This window comes from Protopterus annectens, chromosome 5.part0 (assembly GCF_019279795.1).
Source record: "Protopterus annectens isolate FY-2018-M chromosome 5.part0, PAN1.0, whole genome shotgun sequence".
Lineage (NCBI taxonomy): Eukaryota > Metazoa > Chordata > Ceratodontiformes > Protopteridae > Protopterus > Protopterus annectens.
In genome coordinates, this window is record NC_056735.1 from 1,718,516,538 (window position 1) to 1,718,543,522 (window position 26,985).

The following is a 26,985-nucleotide window of genomic DNA, read 5'->3' on the forward strand; positions in this document are numbered from 1 at the left end:
TGTCTTGTTCCTCTGTTTAAATATAACTTATCAGAGAGGAACTCTCTCACTTTAATTTTTGCCTCCAAACTTTCATATATCCTCTTAATTGACCTTACTTATTCCATCAGGGAATGCAAATGCTTCCACTGCCCTAAACTCCCAGTTTACTCTTGTCAAACAGTGTCTCTGCATTAAGACCCACCCACAACAATGGTACTTTCTTATATTCTGCTTCTCATCTGGATCATCATTGTTCTATTAATGTTGCAAAATTTTTGTCTTCTCTCCACAAAACCGGGTTCATATATATAAGCTCGAAAGTCCTGTTCATCGAATACGAAGAGAGAGATACATATTTACCGAACCGCGAAATTTAAAATCACGAATCGTCATACTCTGCCAACCCCACCGCCCACGACATACTACCTACCCAAACAAAAACCACATACATACCACTATATCTATGCACTTACCGTAACCCGCACCCTAACCCTAAGGTCCGTAACTATCGCACGCTTACCCTACAGAGATATACTCAAACAAAATAAATAATCCACACACACACACACATACACTTAGCAAAACCTTACTTCTAATCCTACATTAAACCTTACATACATTACCCTTACATACATTACCTATCTATGCACTTACCTTAACCCGCACCATAACCCTACGGTCCGTAACTATCGCACACTTACCTTACGGAGCTATAGCGCAGATGGGCCAACTATGACGAATCGACATTTCAAATTTCCCAGTTTTAAACGTTCACTGTTTTCATTGTTCAAGCAATACGTGTCACTCTTGTATTCGCTAATATGAACCCCACAAAACCATATTGATCCACATCTATCAATTTTGGCAACATCTTTACCATTCTTTTGGCTACCATAGACAAAGGACTTTATAATCATGATTTAAAACTTAAATGGGCCTATATGAAGTTAGGTCTAATAGGAATGATAACTAAAATTAATCAAAATTCATACTCACACACACCTTATGTATTAAGGTCAAAGTAAAAAAAAAAAACACTAAGGGAAACAGCAATCCTCTGTAAGCCTACACTTGCCATATTGTAAATCAGAAATCTAAGTCTCATTATAACATAAGAGCACAATATTGCAAATAATGCAGTCATGCAACACATGTGGACTGCTCCTTTGCACCTTCCAAACTGGGATTTCTGACACCGCACCTCAGTCTCCAAACATGCCAAACAAGGCTTCACAAGCTTGAAAAAAGGGAAAGTTAGAAAAAAAAATAAAAATGTATTTCTTTCTTTACTCTGAGCTACTTGACTTCAGAGATGGCAAAAACAGTACCTGTAGCAACCCAACACACTGAAGTATTAATAAATCAGAGCTTTACTTAAAGATAAATGATGCTACAGATGTCAACAAAAATGTCACTTTACATATTATAGTGCTCTCCTCATTAATCAAGATTAACATTTTAACGTCTACATTTCTAACTCATGTTTGATTAACAAAAACATCACTTTATCAAACAAATGGCATGTGACATCTTCATGTTCTTGTGAATGGTTTCCTCACTCAGCTGCTTAGTTAGCCTTTCTTCGAGGCAAACTGTCATGCTTTCTCCCACCAGATCCACACTTTTTCAGGTATACTCAGTTTTTGTAAACAAGTGGCTCATTAGACAAATATTCATTTGCTCTAAATAAGCAGATTGGTGTATTGTCTTTAACTATAATGAAGGGCACAGGCAGTTACTCACCTTCAACATGCACACCTCACCTACACCACCTACAATTTCAAGGTGTTTAGTCCACTAGACAAACCATCCAGTCATCAAGCAGAGATGCAGAACATAACATTTAGCCAACCACATATAATTGCAACCCACAAATGGTAAAAACACGAGCTGTATTAAACAACAAGCTGCTCACTGATAAGCACTTCAGTCTTCTTAGGTCTCCTGGCTGTAATTTGTAGACCAAATTTGACTCTTCATACATCAGCAGTCAAACACAATGAGCTGTTCAACACAAAAACACAGCTATCTTCAAAAAACAGGATACTTTAAATCTGTTTCTATATTACAACATCAAAGCTTTAGTTAATCGAATAACTAAAGCTCGATCTTGTAATATCGACAGCTAAAATTGTCAAATGACCGATTCAACCAAGGGAAACACTTCCTTGGCCAAATCAAAAAAAAAAAAAATACACAACTTTACATCCGAAATCAAGTGGGGGGCTTTACCCCCCCTACCTAAATATACCAACTCAGAGACGGCTCCAAATTGGAGAAACAGGCATACTCCACAGAGCGGCCAAGGGAAGTGTTTCCCTGGGTTAAATCGGCTGTTCGACAATTTACAGTTTCGATATTACAAGTTCGAGCTTTACTTATTCGATTAAGTAAAGCTTTGATCTTGTAATATAGAACCTTAAATTCATGGTGGACCTTTGTACAACTATAACATAAAGGCTGAAGTTTACCAGGGACCTTCTCTCAGAGACACATATTACAACCTAGGTCCTCAGATTCTGCCACAGTGAGCTTCCCTCAAACTCCAAAATAGTCCTTAAACCTCTCCCAGATATAAAAGTAGTAATTTGGACAATGGAATAAAAAAGCATTATGTGCTATACTGTAGCAGCCCCCCCCCCAAAAAAAAAACACTTAAAATAAGCAAAATTTGATTTACTATTTTGTTTGCAAACTTTTTATTAAAGACCATCATAATTAAACACATCAATCAAAAGAAAATATGTACACCAAAACATTGTGAACGGTCAACTCAAGCTGTAGGCTTGATCAACACAAATACATTTCCTTTCTAGAAGGTAAAGACATTATGTTAAATGCTCCTATGCATACAGAAAATGCACCAAAATGTGTTCAAGTCCTTAAATCTGCTATTATGCCTAAGTGAAATACACAGTCAATTTACAGAACTATGCAACTCCAGAATAATGGAGGTCAGTATTGGCTTCCAGTGTTTAAAAAGGATCACACAAATAGTTGCATGTGAAGTAAGCATTTCCCTTCTTTGCTGCTAAAATAAAATAGGCCTGTTAAGGAACCCAAAATCCAGAAGTGTAGATCATGGAGGAGGAATGAGCTCCTAAGGTTACAAATTATTATTACTATTACAAATGGAAACTGGATTTATCATCAATTATAGAAATTTGCAACCTAACGGTATGAATTTAGATATGAATCTCAATGTCTAATTTTTAATTTTCATTTCTGAACATAGTTATTTATATAAAGGTGTACATGTCATATGGTAACATTTGTGTAGGGGGTTTAATTATAATGGGGTTTGTTAGTGACGGTTTCAATTATTTAATTAGAATGTGTGAAATTAGTTATATATAAAGGCTGTATGATGGTGTGGAATTTATTCCTTGAAGACAATTTGGCCGAGGTACCAGAAGCACCAGTAAAGTTTAACATTTGACATCTCATCACACCGTTGGCTCCCTATTTGTTATTTTTTTAGTTTCTTAAGGATACACTTAGACACGGCATATGCCCTTTCTAGGACACACAGACAAGGGCAGTGCCATAGGAGATGCATGTAGTCCTTATCTTCTGACCCACATCTTCACCACCTACCATCACTCTAATTCTGTTTTTTGCCCCTCCGTTGGAGTAACGTGCCAGAAAAGGAGCTTTTTGAACAGTGTGAAAAATAATGGATAGAGGGTTGTCCAATGCCTGAAGTCAGCTGTAACATCACTGCATTCTGAACCATAACAGAAAATCTCTAAAAATCCAAGGCTCCCAGAAAACAATTATCTATGAAGTCCTTTTCATTTGCGCAGAGACTGTCTCAATGGCAGCAAGGGATGTCTGCAGAACACTGAAGATCATGCCCTCACACTCCCCTTGGTTCCAGTGAGACACATTTCTGCATGAAGCACAGTTCTGATACTATCCAGACTGTCCTGGAATATTTTATGGTTTGTACAAACTTAGCCAGGTCTGACACTTTGGTGTGCCTAGCCAGGTTCAGGACACCCAAACCTCCATATTTTTTAGCAGCCATAAGTTTCTTCCTGGCTAATCTAGGGTGTTTACTGTCCCAGATAAAGCTAAGGAATATCCTCTGCAGCCTGCTGGTGGTGGTGGTGGTGGTGGGGTTAAAATTGAGCCATTGTATGAAAAAGGTACTTTGACAGAGGGACTATATGTACAACAGAAACACTGGCCAGCCAGAAGGGGTAATTTAAGCCTAGTCCATGCTATAATTTTCTCCTGGCAGGACATATTTAGTGGTATGAGACTGACCTTGGCTGTGTCCCTGAACTTTTGTGCACTGCTATAACCAACAGTGTGTGTGTGTGTGTGTGTGTGTGTGTGTGTGTGTGTGTGTGTGTGTGTGTGTGTGTGTGTGTGTGTCTACTGAATATTGAGCTGTCTTGATCTCTTTAAATTGTCATGAGTTTATCAAATCAGTGACAACAAGACTGTTTTTGTTTTTTTGCCAGTTAACATTTAACCCAGACAGTTTTGGAATACCTGCAACTCCTCCTTGCTTTACCAAGGATGGATATGTCCCAGTGTGGGAAACTCATCTCATTTGTAATGACAAACAGCAGTGGAGAAAGAATGCGCTCCTGTCTTTATCCCCTTATAGCTGAAACATGTTGGAGCATGTAATAATAGCAACTATCTGGGCCAAAGGCTATGTGTATAACAATTTCCACCATTTCAGGAATGCCTAAGGAATGTATAACCTGCCAGAGAAACTCCCAACTAAGCCAAAGGCTTTCTGAAAATCAACAGATTGGGCTGTCCTAGGAGTTCCCGAGTATTAGCTGGTTTGGTGAAGTTACAGAAGAGGCGCAAGAGTACTTCAATTATTTTATTACTGATTTTGTGATCAAATCCTTCAGCATTTGCACAATCATCCACACAAACATGAGTTAACATTTTATGTAAGGCACACTTTCAGGATAGCTTAGGCCTTCCTGAGACATGCCGAGGGCTACAAATGAAGGCTTGCCTCACAATTTGAGAAACACTGTAGTAGTACAAACTTGTATCTGACCACTCAATTGCTTTATCAACAGAAGACAACTTTTCTTATCAGATCTACCTCTAAATATGTTCAACAGCCTAATTCCTTTCCATCTCTCCCGTTCCATATTTTCTATCTGTCCCATACTTTCCTGAATGCCTCTGTTGATTCCTTCTACATCACCTCATCTGGAACTTTTGGTACCAATCAAGACCCATTTCTGTGAAGAAAGACTTGTAGATCTAGGTAAAATACATTCCCAGCACACTGCTGTTTGGGCAAATGTTACCTCCTTTCCCCCTTTTATTTAGAGTGGTTCTTCGCAATACCCACTGTAACAAGCTGGTGCTGAATGCGACACTGGCAAAAAACAGGAAGGTATGTTTATTTCATCTGACTTTACTGTTATTTGTCAAGTTCTGCAGTTTGGCATTTAAACAAGTTTTGATCATTTTATTTTGTTTTCTTTGTAGGCAATTGAAGTGGTGGGTTCTATGGTAACCTGACTGAATTCATTAATCCCTATGTTGTTTCCCTGAGCTTATTCTGCTATTTTCCACAGATTTTATAACTTATAACTTAGACACTGTTACAAAGTTTCAGCCACATGTGTGGGCAGTCTGAGAGACTGGTGATTATTCGACAGGGGATATATGTTGCTGCTGTTTCTAGAAAACTAGCATTACTGGCAGGAGGCAAACGCTATAAAAGTTGTTTTTTTCCCCATTGTTTTTTGAAATTCTTAGCTTAGATATATTCCAATGAGCTGTGCTTTTCCCAGCTCCACACAAACCTGCACACAATAGATGTAAGCACTCCAAACGGAGTCTTACTCCTAGCAAACCTAGTCACAGCCATACCGATTAGCAGGCAGTACTAAAAAAAGTGCTACTTCTTTATTTAGAACCAAGTTCAGTTATTGTAAACTACAAAGAGTTTTGGTACTCACTAATATACAATATTCTATACTCACAGGAATTTATAATTTAATAGCAAATCAAATACCATACAAAGAAGCATTCTGTCTCTACTCTTCTGCATTCTTGGATCAAACTCTAAGGTCAGCTAGCTTGCCTTCCCTCAGCTGCCAGCCTGATAGCAGTTGGTATATTCATATAGTGCAGCAAATGCCTGACACTCACAGGCAATGAATAGTTGCCTATTCACAAACTACCTGTGAGAGATGGAAACACTTCATTAAAATGGATACATCGCTCTCACAAAAAATATGGTCTGTGAGTGTCACACATCTCCACAGCATACCACACAAATACATGGAAAATTATCGTAGGCTGAGGTTGTAAAAAAAGTAATTGCCTACGACTCCAAAGCCCAACAAGACTGTGTTTCAACAGAAATTAAAAATCTCAGCACTTAATGCTACATCCATAACAAAGTGCTGGGACAAAAAAGTGCCTCAGAAAATTCTCTGTTAATAAAAATGTACTGGTGATTGATGACTCCATAGTAAGACATGCAGACTCTATACTCTTACAAGGCTGGATAAAAACAGGGCGACAGGAAGTTGTCTTTCAGTTTCCAAGATCTCAGCAGTCTTAAGGACACTCAAGATGAGCAAGTATGGCTGCAATAAGGTGGTGGTCCATGTAAGTGTAAATGACCTAGTGTGGATAACCATGAGGGACATACATTGAGATATATCTGAGCTCTTCATGTATGTCACAAATGCAGAAAAGACTCTGGTACTGAGCAGAATACTACCTTCAACAAGAATAATGCCAAGGAAGAAGGGAAAGATGACAGAGTTCGGCAATCGGCTGAATAACTAGTGTCATTCAAGGGGGATCTAGTATGTGTTAGCAAGGGATGAGCTGCTGCAGAGCTCTACTTGCTTTGCCAAGGATGGCTTCCACCTCTCATTGCAGGGTTTCTGTAAACTAGCTAAAGCCTTTGCTTCCCACATAGTGCCTTTTTAGGTAGAGTCCATACAATTGATCTGTCAACCTAGAAATTAAAACAAAGCAATAGACAATATCAGTGTGACACTGCTCAACTTTAGAGTCTACATAACAAATTGCCCAAATTTGAATTCTTCTTGTATTTGGAGCACATGCATGTTTAGAAGAGCAGAAAACACCCACTGTATACCAGGGTTTGGTGTCTACCAGGCCTTTAGATTCAATGGGAACTGTGGTGGTGCATCCATATTTGTCAAAGGCCACATTACCTTAAGGTAGATTATTAGTGATCCACAAACCAAACTTACTGAGATTCAACTCATTTTACATAAAGCAAACTATCAGATTATAGTATACTACAGGACCCCCTTCGATGATCCCTTAAAACCACTCATTTCTTAAATAGGATTCATAGGATGTTACTAGGCTATTGATCCAAGGGTCTTTACAAGCCTAGCCGTTAAATCCCAATATAATACTAGATGAGAAATATCATCTATGCCTAAGGTTTTTCTAGCAAGGACTACCCATTACCAAGAGAGAAGCCGGGGCAATCCCATCCAGTCGTCCAGGATGTGCTTAAGCAGGGTCATGGAAGTGCTCTGCTGGTTATGCATTGGAAGCCTATTCCAGAGGATTGGCAACCTCGGAGAGATGTATCTGTCTCTCCAGCAGGTCCTGTTTATGTCACAGGCTAGACTGCAGTCCCTGGAACAGGTGACTTTAGTCCCATTTGACTTGCAGATGTGCAGCATTTCCATTACATCTGGGTCAGAGATAGCCCTGTAAACCAGACATAAGTCACCTCTAACTAGTCTATACCCTACTGAGTAAAGTGACAACAACTTCAGTCTTTCTGTATAAGACATGTGCTACAGATCATGAATTTTCCAGCACATGTCTCATATGGACAGACTGTGGTACTGAGGTAATGTGGCCTTTAACAAATATGGATACACCACCACAGTTCTCATTTAGTCCAATACATTGGATCAACTTTAAACAAAAAAATTCCATCATTTTGGGAGACTAACTACCAGTTGATAAATTGGGAGACCTATACCTCAAACATAGGCTATGCCCAAAAACTCCTCAATTCCTTAAACAAATTCCCTGGATCAGATAGTCAAAAAGCCACTAGAGGAAAAAGTACAGCATCTATATGCACTACTCTACAGGTATACCCATCCACATTCATGTCTGACCACAAAATGGAAACCTTCTCATTCAAAAATCTCTAAACCAGCACATACAAATACCACAGTATTCAAAGACTTCAAACATACAAACACTTTTGAAGCTCCAAAGTTCAAGTATAAATATTACCCCCAAAATATGGATACAGCGACTAGTTATGAAATTTTTGATTTTACCCTTACCTAAAAAAACAAATCCGTTTCTCTCTTCAAAAACTAAACAAAATGAGAAGGGTAATCACAAGCCAGTGTGGTTGTTCTTATGTATAAGCATTAAAAAGAAAAAAAGATCATTAGAATATATAGAAAGACTAAAGCCCCACAAACCAATGCCAACATCAAAAGATTATCCAATGTACTGAAAAGAACCATCAGGAAATCAAAGGCTTCTCATGAACAAAGACTGACATTGGAAGCCAAGGATAAATTACAAATCCTTCTTTATTTAAATGATAAAGTTATGAAATAACACCCAGCATCGCACTGAACTTATTTATGTATGGCACTACCAACTCTGATCAAGTGCATTTTGTAAATATATATATATTATTTCACCCCAGAGACATCTAAACTCACGTATACCTAAGGATCTAATCTCCCCCATCATCACAAAGGAACACTTGATAAAAGTACTCTCCAGACAAAAATACATTTTCTATGGAACCTGGTAACATTCTAGGCTACCTGCTGAACAGCACTAAACAGGTGCTGGTGATCCCTGTCCAACAGCTATTCAGCCTGAGCTTATAGACCAGCTTTGCCTCAAGATTTGAAATAGAACAGTTGTGATGCCACTCTACAAGGTCGCCCCCAATATGGACCACAGGGATCACAGTCCTATTAGCCTGAGGAACCTCATCTGTAACAGCTTGGAATGGGTCATAACAGACCAGATAAAATATGAAATAAAAATCTTATAAAATTTGACCCTCAATAGTCTGGCTTTTTTAAACGTAGATCCTGTCTAATGAATCTGGTGAATTTTTTGAGAGGGTAATGCAAGTCGTGGACAGTGGTCATGCTCTTCACGCAAAATACCTGCACTTCACCAAGGCATTTGATAACATACCATATGCCAACAGTATCAACAAACTAAATGTCCTTAAAACTGATCCCAGTTTAGTTAAATGGACAGCTAACTGGCTGAGGGGCAAAATCCACACTGTGAGTGTGTCAGGTGTGTCAGAGAGCATGGAAGTAACCAATGGGGTACCACAGTGATCTATGCTGGGACCTCTGCTATTTGGAATTTACTTCACTGATCTCCAAATCAAAAATGGGGAACTCTAGTTAACCAGATTTGCAGATGACTGTAAACTGGGTATTACCCTTAAATTCCTTTCTGACATGCAGAAGCAACAAAATAAACGTAGATAAGTAAACATCTGGTGCTCTGAAAATAGGCTAAACTTAAATGCTGAAAAATGCAATATTGTTACATTTGGCAAACAAACTCTCCACTCAGCTTACAGTACAGAAAACACCCCATTCCAAAATGAATGGCATGGCAGATCCTGGAATATAGGTAGAGAACTCCCTCCACTTAAATCATTGCAATAGTGCTCAGGAAACTCTTCTACGTGGCATAGCTGATCATAAAGGGTATATTCTCTAGACTCAAATATGTTCTTTATCCATCCATATTCTGCATTTATCAGACCCATCACCATAACGCTTCCTTTGGGATGTATCTTACGAAACACATCCAGTAGTTACAGAGACTTCCAATGGTTCCTGACAAAACATTTCGTAGGCCTAAAAGGACCTTAGTTACAAAGAGGTTGGAGGCTGTGTCCTGTATTCCATGTCCTATAGACGTCTTGGGGATCCAGCGGTTCAAGACCTTACTTCTCCACAAACCAAACAGCAAATACTTCTTGGTGGAGAGAGAGAGAGAGACAGAGTGCGAGAGTGAGCCTGATAGAGAGCGACAGTGAGTGAGTTGTTACACAACTTCCTCTCCAAATCAAGCAACCCTGACACACGATCTTCCTTTAATATGGAATTAAGACAATGTGATGGGTATTCATAAATTCACCCCCAATATAACTGGTCTATCATTCTATGAAAAAGGATAAAAGATCTAAGGGTAGGTACTGTCAAGATGTAAAATGGCCCAGCTGTAGTTCCAAGTATCAATTTTTATTTAATTAAATTAAAGGGGGTTGGTTTTAAAGTGCAACAGAACATGCTTCTGTTCAGCTGCAAATGACAAAGCAGTTTGACAGTAAAGGAGCACAGTGCTTTAAAACAGCTTCCGAACTCTGTTAAGAACTTTTGTACAAAGAAAATTATCTAGTAGGAGTTGGTTATTCCATGCATTAATTGTTTCTCATGAGTTTATAAATGTAAAACTAAAATTTTATGTGGTTTAATTCTGTTTTAGACAAAACAAATTCAGCAGATTGCCTTACAAACACAGTTCATGTGGGAGGCAATAGTTTCTACATACCTTGATGCATGTTTTACCCCAACAACTAGACAGCCCAGTTCTTCTTGCAGGCTTTAAACAGCTATCAGGCAGACACAATACTGATTTTCAAGATTGTTATATCACAAAACTAGAAGACAACCTTACTTACCAATTTAGAAAAAAACAAACAAACAGTTTCACTTCCAGGTTTTGTCTCAGTGCCTGTTTTAGAAGGCATCACTATTCAGACTCCCAGAAACAGTATTTATTTTACATCTGTTTACCGGGAATCATCCGACTGAGCTGACACAGCCCTTTTTCAGTGGAGGTTTGAGGAGAAAAGCTCCATGACATTAATACAGTATGATAGATGATTACAGAACAAGTAGTCAATAGGGCGTGCAAGTCATACATTGACAAGTCTTAACATTTAAACTGTAATAGATATCTACATGTCATCATTAAGAGTAGGCATTGAAAGAAGAAGAAAAACATTTTCATACAGTCTTAAAGTATTGATTCAATATAAATGGAGAGAATATTAGGAAGAGATGAGTTAAGCAAGAACAGGAAAAGATTCATTCATGGATTGAGAGAGATTGGCAAGGCCAGGGGAGGAGAAATAATAAACAGCAATAGTTTAAAAGGTAAAAGTTATGGATGATGACTAATTAGTCAGTAGTTTAGGGATTGGGCGGGTTTTTTATGTTGGTTGAGTACAGAGGCAAGACCACAGAGTTTTTAAGTATTCTTTGGCAGTTGCTTTGAATCGTTTTGGTTGATTTAGTAATCGAATTTGAAGTGGAAGCTTATTCCAAGCAATGGTAGGATGGTAGCTATACGGATTACATCCGTTATTAGTCCTAGGTTTATAGATACGTAGTAAGTCTAGGTCTGAGCTGCTGAGAGATCTAGTTGGAGAATAGTGGGATATAATGGAGGATATGTTAGGGCAATAGGAGGGTTGATATAGTATTGAGTGTATAATCTGAAGTGGTGAGAGAAAAAGAAGATTAGGTAGTTCCAGCCAGTTTAAGTGAGACACAGTGAATGGGTTTGATAAGTATGTTGGGCTGTTGTAGGTAGAGGTAAGTTTTGTTAGCAGTGTAGTGTTAAGTAACTATTTGAGAACCATACAGTAGGCTGGGTAGGAGGGCAGGTATGAGAGAGGGTTACTTTAGCTTTAGGAGTGAGAAACTTCCCGTTTCTACATAGAAGGCCTAGATTCTGATGGGTCTTTTTGATACAGCTGTTGATGTGCAAGTCAAATTTAAGTTGTTCATCTATAGTGATGGCTAAGAGTTTGGTATTAGATTCGGGTACGATTGAAGTCTTGTTGACTGACAGTATAGTGAAAGTGATTTAAGATGGTTAAGAGTTTTTGGGAGAAAGAGTAAAAGTTTGTTTTTTTGGGATTCAACATTAGTTGGTTGTTCATGAGCCATGGTTCTACTGATGTAAAGGCAGCCTGAGTAGTAGAGATGAGACAAGAGAGTCAGTCAGAGATAGTAATTACAGTAGAATCATCTGCATATTGAATAAGAGATGACTGAGAGCAGGAAGTATAAAGTAAATTGGTGAAGATATTAGTTGTGGGCCAAGTATACAGCCTTAGGGAGGGGAAGAGTGCAGACAGCCATTTCACTGTTTGAAGTCGATCAGAAAAGTAGCTAGAAAACCAAGTTACAGCAGCAGGCAAGAAGTTCAGATTAGTCAGAAGTAGAGAGTGTGAGATGGTACTGAAGGCTTTGGAATGGTCTAGAAATAAACAGGAGACAAGTTTATTATTATCATGAGCCTGGGAAATAGTGTTTGTAAAGGAGATAAGGGCAGTGTGAGTACTGTGTTGTGGGCGAAAGCCATGTTGAGTAGGAGTAAGTAGGTTTTCCTGTATTATGTATTGCAGAGTTTGCTTACGTATTGCAGAGTTTGCTTACGTATGCATTTTTCCAGCATTTTTGAGAGATGTGACAGAATGGCTATAGGTCTAAAATTAGAGATTTCATGAGAGTTACCTCCTTTGTGTATAGGTAATGTATACATTGTTTTTCCAGATAGATGCAACTTTTGACTCAGAAATGGAGCAGTTGATCAAGATGGATACAGGAAAGGCAAGAGTATCAGCTGCCAGCTGGACAAAGTAGGAAGGAACATTAGCAGAAGCGCAGCAAGGTTTTACTTTGGAGAGAAGTTGTTTGATGTAAAAAGTAGATACAGGTTGACAAGAGAAAGATTTGGAGGAGTTAGAACTTGGAGGTGAGATAGAGGGATTTGAATCATTAGCTAGGAGAGGGTTAGTATTAATCATCTTTGATACAGAATCAATAAAGAAGATGTTAAAGTCCGTGGCTGTTTCATCAGATGTACTATCAGGGTAAGGATTTGGGTATGAAGGGTTTCCAGGATGCAGTATTTGGTTAACTGAGTTCCAGAATTTTTTGGGATTAGATTTTAGTGATGTTGGAGGGTTAAAATAGAATTCCTTTTCATCTCTAGCAGTATGTTTTTTTGGTCTGTTTTCTTAATTTTTTGTACTTTTGTAAGTGAGAAGGTAGTTTATTTCTCATCCAGGTTTTCCACAACCTATCCCTATTTCTCATTAGGGAGTGGGTTGCCTTTGAGTGCCATGGGGATATTTTAGATTTTATTCTGAGAGTATGGAGAGGTGCAAGAGAGTTCAGCATATTATAACAGAGTTAAATGATTCTACAGCTTCATCCAGAGTAAGCTCATTTAGGTGACTCCAATTAATTCTAGAGAGAAGTAAAAGTGCCAGGAGAGAAGTTAGATAGTTTATGACAAGTTATGGGTCTATGTGGTCTAGTAAGGTGGGGAGTGAATCTAGTAACTTTTACTGGAGAGTGATCACTAAGTGAATTGGGTAGGGTTTCTGGGTTATAATATACGAAAGGATTGGATACAAGTATCCAGTCAAGCAGAGTACTAAGGATTTGTGAGTTATTGCAGCGGGTAGGTTCTGATATTAATTGTGAAAAGCCATGTAGGTTAACGCAACAGGAAGAGTTTGGGTCTTTTAAAGTTAGCCGATTTATATTTACATCACCAAGGAGAATTGTTTCATTGGAATAGTGTTCAATGAGATAAGAGAAAAAGTTTTTGAGCGCAGGAATATTATCTCCAGGAGGACTATAGATGGCTACTACAGTGATGGTGGAGAATTTACTAAGTTTAAAACTGGCTGCCAGGATTTCTGCTGGAGTGAAAGATAGCACTGGTTCCTTAAGGGAAGTGAAGGATATATGGTTACAGTAGATGATGGCAACTCTACCCAGCTTTTTTTAGGGCTATCAAGGCAAAGTATATTACACCCTGGAGGTAGAATGTCTCTATCTGGGACATGTGGTTTCAGCCATGTTTCTGTTAGAGTGATTATATCAGGGGTATGGTTAGCAACCCAAGCATGGAAATCAGTGGTTTTATTAAGTATACTTCTGATATTCACCGAGTAGAAAGAGATGTGTTTAGTTTGTGGGGCTGAGACATGTTGTTTAGGAGGGATAAAATTACTTGAGGGTGAAGCTGAAGTAGGTCCTGGGTTTAGATGAATGTCACCAGATAGAAGTAGGGTAACAGGGAAGCAATGAAACTTGTGTTTATGTAGATAGCTGTAATAGGTTCACGGGTAGGTACTAAGCTATCGGCCCAAGGGCCTACGTAAGCCTAGCCAACAATGTTCCATGGCTTAAGCCACCCAATAAAGTTATTTTCCTGTGCCACTGTCAAGCAGGCACACAGAAGTGATCCCTGGGGTGTATTTCCTATTTTCCATTCACTCATCAAGATTTTTCTTGAAGAGTGCTAATGAAGAACTTTGCTTGACATAGATGGGTAGCCTGTTCCAGAGTATGGGAAGTCTCTGGGACAGGACTCTATACCTCCAGCATGTCCTGTTTATTGTGGTGACAAGGTATAGCTCCCTAGAGCATGTAGCTCGGTGGGATTGAGATTTCTTTAGGTGTAGCATGTCCAACAGCTCTGGGTTTGACATAGCTTTATATGTTAGGCAGAGATCACCTCGGAGTAGGCGATATGCTACGGAATAAAGCTGGGTGAGAAGGTCAGTGTAAGGCATCTGTTTGAGGCCAGTAATCTTCTTTGTGAGGTACTTCTGTGGCCTTTCCAGCTGCTGCAGATGTCTTGTGAGGTACATTCCAAAAGGGGCATTGTACTCTATAATGGGTCTAATGAGTGCTGAGTAGAGGGGAACAAGGACCTCTTTTTTCCTGGATGAGAACCCTTTTATGATGATGAAGTGTGCCACGTAGAAGGACTTCCTGACTACTGTGGCGATGTGACTATCAAATGACAGACTACTGTCTAACTGGGTCCCAAGGTCTCTTATCACACATTCAGTGTTAAGTAGACTGCTGTCTATGTAGTAGTTCATTGGTGCAGAGTTTTTACCAAAGGGGATGACAATGCACTTTTTGGCACTGAGCTTGAGGCCATGGCTCTGACACCAGGCATTTGTCTCAGCGAAGCCCTTCTGTAGGACTTCCACATCATTTGGGGACTCTACTATGGCTCCTAGTTTGCAGTCATCTGCGAACTTCATTAGCCAGAGGCCTTCTGTGTTAAGCCTGTACTTCAGAGAACTAGATGCCAAACAGGAGAGATCCCAGGACTGAACCCTGTGGTACTCCACTTGTCAATGGTTTGAGGTCAGAAACTTTTACTGTGTGGGTTCGGTCAGTGAGCCAGTTGGCAACCCATCTTGTGACGTAGGGATTTATACCTAGCTTAGTCAGTTTAGCTATAATTCCAGAATGGGGGATGGTGTCAAAAGCCTTGGCGAGGTCAAGATAGGCTGTGTGAACCACCTTACCCTCATCTACGACTTTGGTGACTGCCTCAAAGAAGTCGATTAGGTTCAGGATGCATGATTTGCCTTTCACAAACCAGAACTGGGTGGGATCCAGAGTTTGAAGGTTACCAATGTCTTTGTTTATGAATTCCATGATGATACATTTCATGGCCTTGCAGACTAGGCTCGTCAGGCTAATAGGGCGATAGATCCTGGGATCAGTGGTGGCTCCCACTTTGTGGGGTGGGATAACTGTTGCTGTACGCCATTCAGTGGGCATAAAGCCTGATGTGAGGCTATGATTGAACATGGTGCTTAGGTGGGAGCCAGTTCGTTCTGAAGTTCATGTAAAATGCAGCCTGGGATGTTGTCCGGTCCAATGGATGCTGTGTTTTTGGCTTTAGAGAGTGCAGCTTTTACCTGCATAGTTGTGATTACAGGGACTCTGCATTCTTCCTGTATAGATATGGGCCCTTTAAGGGGTGGGGGGAGTAAAGTTAGCACTGAACCAATCTGCCAGGATGTTGGCAATATCAGTTGGTTCTGTAATTTTTGTGCCGTTGTGCTGTACCTCAGAGCAGATCTGGGTGTTGCCATTGAGGTCTGGGTGTTGCCATTGAGATTCTTGACATAGCTACATAATGCTTAGTGGTTGTCCTTAGAATCAGTGGCGATTTTGTTTTCGTAGCTAGCTTTGGAGGATCTTATAAGGGATCTCAGCTTCTTACTGAGGCTGATCAGGGAGCTCCTCCACTCATGGGATTTTACTCTCTTTTGCAACAATTTCTTCCTTCCTTCTGTTGTACAGTTTGTGTATGGCAGGGGACCACCAGATTGGCTTCCTTTTTTTGGAGGATAGCGTCTTGGTTCTGTTTGGGATAGCATGATCCACGCACTCGTGTAAGTGTTTATAGAGTGGATTTGTGTAGGATTCAGCAGTTGTAAGTCCACTGCATGGGTGTCATGAAATTCAATGCTTCTGTCTTAAGAAGCATGAAGTTGGCTTTGGAGAAATTTGTTACCGTGGTTTCCTTAATGGAGGGTGGGGGCAGGATGTGGAAATCACGGGTGATTAGCTTATGATCAGATCGGACCAACGAGGAGTTGACTTCAGGTGTACTTGCAGTGCACAGCTTTCCAGGCTCTTAATGTTACTATTACAATGAGCCTAGACAGTGTCCCTCTCAAGCATAGGTGACACAGCATCTTCTGTTCATTCCCATCCTCTGCACACTGCGCCCCTCCAGCATCTGTGCTCCTAGTCGAACTTGGGTTGTCTGGGGCACAATATGGGACTTATCCCACTGCCCCCCACAGGGCTGGATTACTAATTACTCTTGTTGAGCAGCAGGAGGAATGGATTACTAATTACTCCTGTTGAGCCACGGTGCTGTGTCACAAATTTCTGCTCGTTTCTTGTTCAGCTAAGGTGCACTACTGCATGTTGTGCTGGAAATCTTAATTTCTTATTGAGCATGAGCACTTTGAAACAGTGCCCTTAGAGTCTTTTCTACATTGATGCATCTCAGTCCACTAAATCAGAGAACAGTTTCAGTAACAATGTTTCAAGGCTCAATAAGACAGGAAGTAGATTTAATAATGGTAAAGGAAGTAGATTTAATAATGCTTTTCCGAAGCTGACCAGACCAAGGACTATTTGAGATGAATTCCCAGCACCACCACCTGAATGGATGCTGTATTTCCATCTAAGAGTGTTAGTTTTTACTCAACTCAAATCCAAAAGGATTGGTTTTAAAACATAACAAAACATGCTTTACTTCAGTAGCAAACAATACTGCAGCTTCTTTTTCAGTATATAAACACAGCTGTTTAGAACAACAGTCACTCTTCTCTAGGAACATCTATACTGTGTAAACTAACCAGAAGCAGTCGGTTGCACCACAAACTGATTGTTTATCTCGAGCTTAAAAAGGCAAAACTGAGTAGCTTAAGTCAACTTTAGAGAAACAAAAGCAGCAGCTTACTTTACAAAAGAAGTTTACGGAAGTAAAATTCTGTACATACTTCAATACAGGCTTACCACAATAACTAAGAAGAAGGAAGCAAAAATGGGGAGATGGCTAAAATGATGGTTGAGTGCTCTGGCCCTGGGTTTGTGGGACAGGAAATCGAACACCAAGGGCAAAAATGACTAGCATATCGGTGCTGGTTATTATGATACTTTATACTAACACATAGCTGATAATGTGCAAGAATTAAATCAGTCTTTTTTTCTGCCAGAAGAAAAAAAGGAGACAGTAGTTAATGCACTTGGGGCTGGAGAGTGCCGCAAATATCTACAAAGGTTGCAGGAATGGTCACTAGTGCAGTACTGAGTTTCACTATTAACTACTGCAATGGAATGCCAGGACATGGTAAACCTAAGAGAGGCACAAAGAGGTGTCATAATGCAGTAGAAGAACTCAGCACTATTAAAAACATGGAATATGAAAAACCCGACTCAGAGTAGGAGACTGATGTCAGTACTCAAAAAGCTGTCAAAATGCACTGAATGATACGTATCTTCCAGAAGTACAGATGTAATCGACCACAGTACAAATCACTGCCTATGTTATACTCATATTTTTAAAATACAGGACTCAGTATCCCAAAGGCGGCTGTTAATATTCAATAATAAATGTCACATTCTTAAAGCAGTGAAGAGTAAAATGATAAAGATTATCAACATCTTGCAGTTTAAAACAGCCTAACCATGCTTACTACACAGTCCATGAAAAAGAATAGTGAAAGATATGAGTGAGATTCAGATATTCAAATCTCTCAACAAGTATATCATTGGAAACCTTCCTGTTAGAGGCTGGGAAATAAGAACCCAAAGTACCATGTCTAATATGTGGTGAGATGGCTTCCAGCTGCAAACACTCCTCCATTCATTGGGATGAATTAAGTGCTTTAAATTAATTCACAAAATGTTTCCATTAGGTCTGTAAATGGTCTTTTATTATTGTGTGCAGTTTAATATCCAGTGTATTGTTGTGCTTTTCTCCATATCAGATTTACCCAACATAAACACTTCTATTATATGAAACAGGCAGTCCACATTACGAACTTGCAGCAAAAAGAGAAACAGTTTAAAAGTTTAGGAACTCAAAATATTGACACGTCTTTAAGTTTGCTAATTCAGCTATCAGACTTGAGCTATGTAAAAGTGATTATCCTGAAGCATGTACTTAATGCATGCAGTATTCTATTTTAGAGTAGCTCAAGTTTGCATCCAGCAGCTGAGTCACACAGCTTCTGAAGTCATTTTTAAAGCAATGAGTCACATTAGCTTACTGTCAGCCTTACATTATCCCATCAGCCCAGCGTGGTGTCAAAACACCCCACAGCCCTAGATGTTCAAACCTTAAAATTACAACTTAAAAAAAAAGTCTGTTAAAGCTGGCAGCTAAGGTTTACTGTAGGACAGTGCTGATGTTACGTTACCATGCTTGATGAATTACGGTATCATGACACTACATCTACTTATCTTTCATACCACTATAGATATACTTCTCCTGCATTTGACTCTTTCCCATAGAGCATCAATCATTACATATCTCAGAAGGACTTGGGTGCTGCTGAAGGGCTTTGGAACAGCATCTTTAACCTACAGCTTTGTCATCTGCTTCACACATCCTCACCGTTAAATGGCACTGACAATAAAACTGACAGGCAGGGTCAAGTGCCATTGTAAGCCACATGTCGCTTAATTTGCTGCTCTACAGTTCGGGATATATTTATAACAGCTTACAATCAAGTCTAAGCAGTACAAAGAACAAGAACAACCAGTGTCAACTGCAGCACCATACACTCCTAAATAGATTAAAAAAAAATGCTAAGAACTCAAATGGATCATGCCAAACCGTTTACAAATCAAACGGAAAAAGGAAGTATTTCACCTTAAACATTCATGTTTTATCTTTGAATATGCAGTGTTCAGTTGCAGATTCAAGCCAGTACAACTTGTACTAAGTTGCAATATGCAAGTTTTGGTGACAGAATGCACAAAAGTCTAAAACAATCAGAAGTATGAAAAAAAAGAACGCAAATACCACTAAGTAGACACACAGAGAGCAAACAAGAAAGATACTTAGAAAGCATAGGAATGTCAGTAAAAGCAATATCTACAAATATTTCTGTTTCGAGGCATCATTGGAGATGTGTAGAATACTGAACATAATGCTTCCACAGAATCTGCTATATTGCTTTGCTTTCATCATCAAGCCTTAAAAGCTCTTGTAGTGTACTCAAAACCAGGGTTACAAGTGGATTAAAACCAAAGGCACATGTGGATGCATCTATCTGATTTTTTGCTGGAACATTTCTTAAACATTAGAAGGCTGTTAATGATGTTTAGAGTTCCAAACACTAAAATATATACTCGATGACAACACAAGTAACTATATGTAGATTATAATCAGAGACTAAGAAAATATACATTGTAAATGGGGATGGTGAAATGCTCTGCTGCAGGTCTTTCTTCTTAGGAAATCTACTGTTATAGTGAATAACTTGCAACAGTACAAAAAATGGGCAACATGCTGAGCAGTTTTTTATACTTTGGGCAGTACACAGAATATGATAGGATCTCCATGCAAGAGTGTCCTACCAAACTCAGCCCTGCTTCTAGACTAGGCAGCTTGCTTGTAATGTTTGTGGATGCATACACAAAAATCAACGAGACACTAAGTTTTTTAAAAGTTGCATAAAACAGTTATTTTGTATCTGAAACATCTAAATGTTATATGAAATAACATAAGCAACTGAAATTCTATAAGAATAATATTTTATTTTGGCAAAAAAGTAAAGTTCTGTCTTTTGCACTGGTCATGGGTGTGACAAGCCCTCTTTACCGCGGGGCAGTTACTTAGGAGTCTCAATCCTCACCACTGTCTCTGGTAAAGGAGTTTCACTAAAAGCAGGGATAGAATTTCCCCTAAAGAGTACACTGGGAAACAGGTTCCAAAATCTGGGAATGGACTATATGCTTCACTTCTGGTCCCCAAATGAGTCTCCACACTAACCACTGCAGAACACTGTGTCCCAATTCTTGGTATCTGACACACTTTCTTAAATGTCTGACATTTATACATACACACACTCTTGGGAAAGACTGACAAATGTATCTGCTGTTTTCTTTGCCCAAATTACAGGTTAACAGCTGCCACCAGTCAAATACCACAATACCCTTCAAAACAGGTGTTCAATTACATTGGGTAAATAGATAATGAAACAAATGGCAGCATGTATCCTAAGCAGTAATGTTTTTTGAAGTGGTCCTAGTTTTATCACAATAAGCATAAACACACTCAAGCTATTAAAAATATTAACTAAATAACCAGCCACAATTAGAGGTAGTAAAACGGCTAATAATAAATAAAAGGATTTAAAACATGTAAAAACTGAATAACTGATTCCAATAAACAGAGTTTTACACACAGGAAATACAAAAAAAATACTGTATGATAGATCTCACATTGATTTTAGAAAATCAGTTGTAGTTCCCTGACTATCTGAAGATTAACTGTCCCTGTCTATCTAATCTAAACAACTCATCAAGGCAAAATTATATACATACTTCTGCAAGGCAAAATGAGGAATTATGTCCACACTCCAGGCTGTTGTCTGTCCTCAAGCAACTGGAACAACTACTCTGGAAACAAGTGGACTACTACTACTACTGAACAGCTCTAGAAACAACTGAATGAAAACCTGAACAACTGACTCAGAACTTGTTTTTATAGCAGGAGTTGCTATGAGAATTCTACTCTCTCATATCAGACTTTAAAAAGTACACAAACAGCTACTGTGAAGATTCTATTCTCCCAACTCTGGTACACAATGACATCACATCTAGGTCAGCTGACCGTGCCACAACTTACATTCAAAATTCTCTTTACAAAACATGTACATTTGGTCAGACAAATGAACAGCGTCTTACATTCAAACATCTTGCATAAATCAGAGTGATAATCAAAAGACAAACTTATTTACGAAATTATAGCTTGACATGCTGGCATATGTAACACAGGGTAATTTACAATTACTTACAAAACTTCAGCTAGTCATGCTAGCACAGATGACAATATCCAATATCCTCAAAATGGGTATGTTTTGTCCTGAAAAATTTCACATTTCAACAATAAATGTCCTACTTTGGGCATATGAAAAGGTGGCAAGCCTAAAAAACAGTGAAAGAAGGTTGACAAACCGGTGACAGAAGCATTTTATACAATGCCCTCTACAGTAATAAAATATACAATGAAGTTGGTGTAAAAGTACATATTCTAACGTGCACTACTACTAAAAACCCACTGCAAAATACATCTGACTCATATACTGCATATTTTACAACAGTAAGTAGAAATAAAGCAATTTCATTTAGAAACCCTGACTTTTGTTGAGATTTTTATTTGCACTGGCCTGTTAATGAAAACTCCATTCTACTGTATTATCTTGTGTTTTAGGAGCAGGAGCAGAACATTTCAGTAAATAATTACCAAAATAAATGAAACAGAATACTATCCACTGTAAAACAAGCGGTAGGTAGGGAATGGAATTAGTTACTTAGTGTTTATAAGGCACTGAGAACAGAAAAGTTCTCAAGATGGTACACAATTAGATAGACCTAAGCACAACAAATGTACAGGGAAATCCAACCCAAAAAACACACAGGATATAATGATTTTAGGTCACTTTCTGCCCTCGTGTTTGAAAAACAGCAGCCCTTCATCAATGCTACAATGCCCGTTTGCTTCTCCAGTACCTTGGACCTCAGCGCCACACATTCAGTATGGGGGTGGGGGAATGGGATGACTTGCAGTTTCCTCCATGAGTTTGCTTTGTAGTGCACATAGTTTGTATGGGCCAAAGCTAGACTGAGAGCCAAGCAGGGTTTGAAAACATCATTCAGGTAGCCACAAATGGGTATTATACATATCCTAACTCTCTGGAACAGTTGGTGATGGACACAATAACAGCCAAGAACACACACTCTCTCCAACATGCTCAAGCCATCTACAAATAAGGTTCAGCATGTATATTCATGACATGTTCCTGCAGCTGCAGGAGGCACCTCCCACTGGGCATCAGAACAGCAATGAGCTTGGTTTATTTCTTGTCCCAGGATAGGAGAGCTGACACTGTCTGTCCACTCGCACTCTCCTAGGCTGACACCTCCATTTCCCGAGTCACTGATCAATCTCAGGTCAGCTGGGTCTTACTCAATAATTTATCTCGTTATGCCATACAGCCGACACATAGGTTACAGTAATTTATTGAAATGAGCTCAAATCTAAACAACCTGCTGTAAAGTGTGGCGAGAATAGTGTAGTTTGCAAGGCACATCTGCAATTATTTGGGGAATATTAGTCAAACAAAAGGTACTATTTCAGACAGACACCAGCATTTAGTTTCTAACAGACATCTGTCAATCTATCTATATAAAATACACCCACAAACACAAACATAAAGTAGACAATCAATCCTGCATTTTTCAATGAAATGAGCATATACTACATATTGCAGTTCATGACTCTGCTAGGACAGACTCACAAGTAATGATTAACAAAGAATGTGCTGCACTGTATAACAGCAAACTGCCACATCTCGGGCACAAGTGGAGTATGATGAAAAATGAATTGCATTAAGCACTTTAGAAGTAACGATGTCATAAGACACAGCACACAGTGTAATATATGTTTCCTATAAATTAAAAGAATCCCATTGTTACAAAAGAAAAAATAAAATACAAGTGTCAAACAAAAAAGTGTTAAAACTTGCAGCATTGCTCATCTTTGTTCATCTGCTGTAATGTGGCAGAGCACACAAACACAGATATTATTTACTTAGTATCATATGCAAATGAGAACATTAAAAACAGAAGCCAAAGTAGCTCCAATTGCAGAAAAGATTAAACAGAACAGATTATGGTGGTTTGGGCACATGTGCAGAAAAGCAGAAAACAATTTGATGAAGAGGATTTGGGACAGACAGGAAGAAGGTAAGAGGAAACGAGGGCATCCAGCAAAGAGGTGGGTGGATTGTGTGAGAGAAGATCTGTGACAGTCAGGCATAAGTGTTGAAGAAGGCAGGAGTGTAGCATTGAAATCAAGAGAGCGAGCGATAGTTAACATGACAACCTACTCTCATGTAGAAAATGGAATAAAGGGGGTTAATAATGATGATATGCAGCAAATGTTTTTGCTAAACACCTTTAAAGATTTATAATCACACTACACCTTCAGCAATATGCTTGAACAGCTGTAGAAAAGGTTTTCTTCTCCATGCAAGTACACAAGACAGCCTACAAGACTGAAGGCTAAATGTTAAAGAGTCTGTAAGTTGAAGAAGGGGTGTCATTTACATCTTTACTGCACTGCACTGTAAGAAAGCTAGGGTGGCATTATTTGCTTTAACTACAAACTTTTGGCTCAGGGAGTGGTAGAAAACAACAGCTATGCCTTCATCACAATGACAAATCTGTGAGAACATACTCTTATTGCAGGACTATCATGATTTGAACTTCACCACCAAGTTCTCCTCAGCAAATAAAGCTTTTCCAGGCTGATAAACCCAGCCCTAGTCTAATATGACAAGTCACCCAACCTGGATCTCTAATATGACAAGTCACCCAACCTGGATCTCTTCATGTCATAATCTACTGTTGGCAAAGTAATGGAAGAAGAGCGTTGGGTAAGAGGGGGTGACATGAATACAGTTGCCAGAGATGGACCATGCTGGAAATGAGCAGTGGAAACCTCTTATAGGGAGAAAGGGGAGAAACTTAAGTATCCAGAGTGACACAACCACTTAAAAGCAGCCCTACACCAGCCACTATAACATATATGGATATGTGGATATGGGTGAGGGAAAACACATATTAGTCCTGATGTCATTAAATCAGATGCAGAATGAAGAAGGCATTCTTTTCCATTCCCATTTCTTTTCTTTCTGATGCTGCTTTTAATGTTCTCTCGCTCTCTCCTTCCTAGGAGCTGAGAAGAAGTATCTGCAGAGGCAATGAGCTTTAGCTTCTCAGCACCATCTATCATAAATGTGTTTTCAAGGACTTTCCACCTTCATGCCTATTAGCTTTGTAAACTTGGTGCCCTCTGGTGTAATAAGACAGGCCGAAGCAAATCATGGAGTTAAGGTGTGAGTCAATGAGCAGGCTATGCATGCCACAATGCCATGGTTAAAAGCATACGGTTATGAACTCAAAAACAGGCTAACTTGACATACCTTTCCAACTGTATGACACTCAAGAAATGTACTTTTATACATATGCATGTACAAATATATATATATATATATATATATATATATATATATATATATATATATATATATATATATATATATATATATATGTGTGTGTGTACACACACACACACACACACACACAAACACACACACACACCATATAAATTTCCCAAGCACTCTAATTACTGAACTAAAGTATAGCACTACATATGATCAGACAGAAAGTAAAGGATATTTTTTTACCTATAGCACAAAACAACAGAAGCAATCTGGGATCTCAAAGTTTTAAGCTTTTTATTGTGGAAAAGAAATAAATAAATAGTTTTACATTGGCAGAAGTACTCAGGAATGAATTTAAGCAGGCATATGGGTAGAGTTAACAACCTAAATAGGACCGGTTAACTAGAAATTGTGGATGAGGTGCAAATCATCACTGTGCTACAGCCAGAGCATATGACATCAAATTAAATGGTTAACAGATGATAAACTACTCCGTATCAGTAAGAAATACTGACACTGCAGTTTTACCTAGTGAAGTATTGAAAATTCTAGGAGTTGGAAGATTCAAAGCAACCTGGCTGATTCTTCTCTTCAAATATTGTTATTGTTTAACTACTTTATTTTAAGAGCTATAGCATGGAAGAAATTAATAAATGTGATGAAATCAATGTCCTACTTCTATAATTAACAGTTTACTGACAGAAACAAAGGCAATATTAAGCACAGTACTAAACAGAACTGGGAGAGATTTAAAGCTTTACTACAAATAAACTCTCATTTTAAAATGCAGAATGGTAACTTGTCTGCCAATAAACTTGAGATATGTGTTACTGCTTGTCAACTATATATATCAGTGACCCATTGCTTAACTGGTACAGTGATAAGAAAAGGTTTGGAGGTTTTCAGCTGTCCATCTATACAGACACTATATAGGCAGCAGGCTTTTTGAAAGCTACAGACAACACAACTGACTTGACAATATATTCTTAGGCTTCAACATAACTTGTCCTCAACACACAAAATCACAGTACCTACAACTACCTAGACACTTTAGAAGATGAAGAAAGCAAAAAAAGAAAAAAGAAATTAAACTGCTATTTAATCACATTTTGTTATATTACTTATTTTTCTTTATCGGTTACTTAAAGTCAAAGTCATTAAATGAGGATGATTATAAAAAAAAAACTTCAAAGGCTTTGAGAATATAAGGCTGAGATGTTTCATAGTTTCTTCTACACCAGGAAAAGGAAGGAAAAATACTGAAATTATTTACAGTTTTTTACACTTAGGAAAGCTCAGCATTGTGCATGCTGCACAACTGGAAAATTAAAGCATGTTATTAATTACTTTTAGAAAACACTGTATCTTTCTAGTATACATCAGATATTTGCTTCAATATTTATCTGATGCAGAGATGTAGATGCATTAAACTAAATGTGCTTAAAACATTCCTCTACTATTCCATTTATTTTTCAAAGTCTGGAATATGCAATCAGCTAACATAATGTTCTAAAAAAGCCTCTGCGTTTTTACTCCACCCCCCTCCCCCCACAGGTTTTTACTACCCTAACAGCTCACCTAGAATTCTTCCTCAACCTCAAGTTTTCCAGAACAGTGAAGAAGCCCAGTCTGATATTCACTTAATTCTGCACACTATGGAATTTATAATCCGCTAATATTCCCCAAGTTAGCTATGTGTAACATGTTCTTACTTGTAGGTGTGCCCAGTACATACAGTTACAACACAACAGATTAAGATGTGGGTCAACTGTACATTATTTCAAGATAGCAAGAACTAACCCACTGCTTTGTAAACCTCTAAAAGCAAGGATATCAGAATGCCAATACCAAACAATTAAATTTTCTTCAGAAATGGATGCAAGCCTGCACAGAACTGCTAAATCTAGTCTGCTACAATCTGTAATATACTTTTGTGTACAAAAGAACACAGATCAATTCTGTATTATAGAAGCTCACCTAAAATATACTACAAATAACAAAACACAATTGATCATTTGGCTCCAGTTTTACCTACCCGGACATCTACTGAACAGCCAACAGTCCATGATGGTTTCCCCAAAACTTGGTTGTTACACAACAGATGTACGAGAGAAGACTTCCCAACACCTGCAATGGAAAAGAAAAGCCTTAGTAACATGCCTTTTGTTTTTCGCCAACTAGCGTTGATGGTGTACAGACAGAGTGTTACAATCATAAGACAGTGAAAACTACATCTGGGATTTCTGCATAAATGCATGCTCTACTTCAGAGATAATTGAATGATTCACTATATCGGACTCAAGAGAAGAAGGGAAAATAAAAATTTAGTGAAAAAACTTGATTTTAATCACTTAACAAGCTCAAATCTTTGAATTGAA

General features: G+C 38.6%; 1 protein-coding gene across 2 annotated transcripts in view; it reads right to left on the reverse strand.

Annotated features, from left to right (window-relative positions):
• Positions 1–26,985, reverse strand: part of RABL3 (RAB, member of RAS oncogene family like 3) — a 696,369-nt gene that overhangs the window by 634,359 nt on the left and 35,025 nt on the right. For both annotated transcript variants that reach the window (XM_044071511.1, XM_044071512.1), the window contains exon 2: positions 26,643–26,734. In XM_044071511.1, the coding sequence (XP_043927446.1) occupies positions 26,643–26,734 (92 nt within the window). The remainder of the gene's footprint in view (positions 1–26,642; positions 26,735–26,985) is intronic.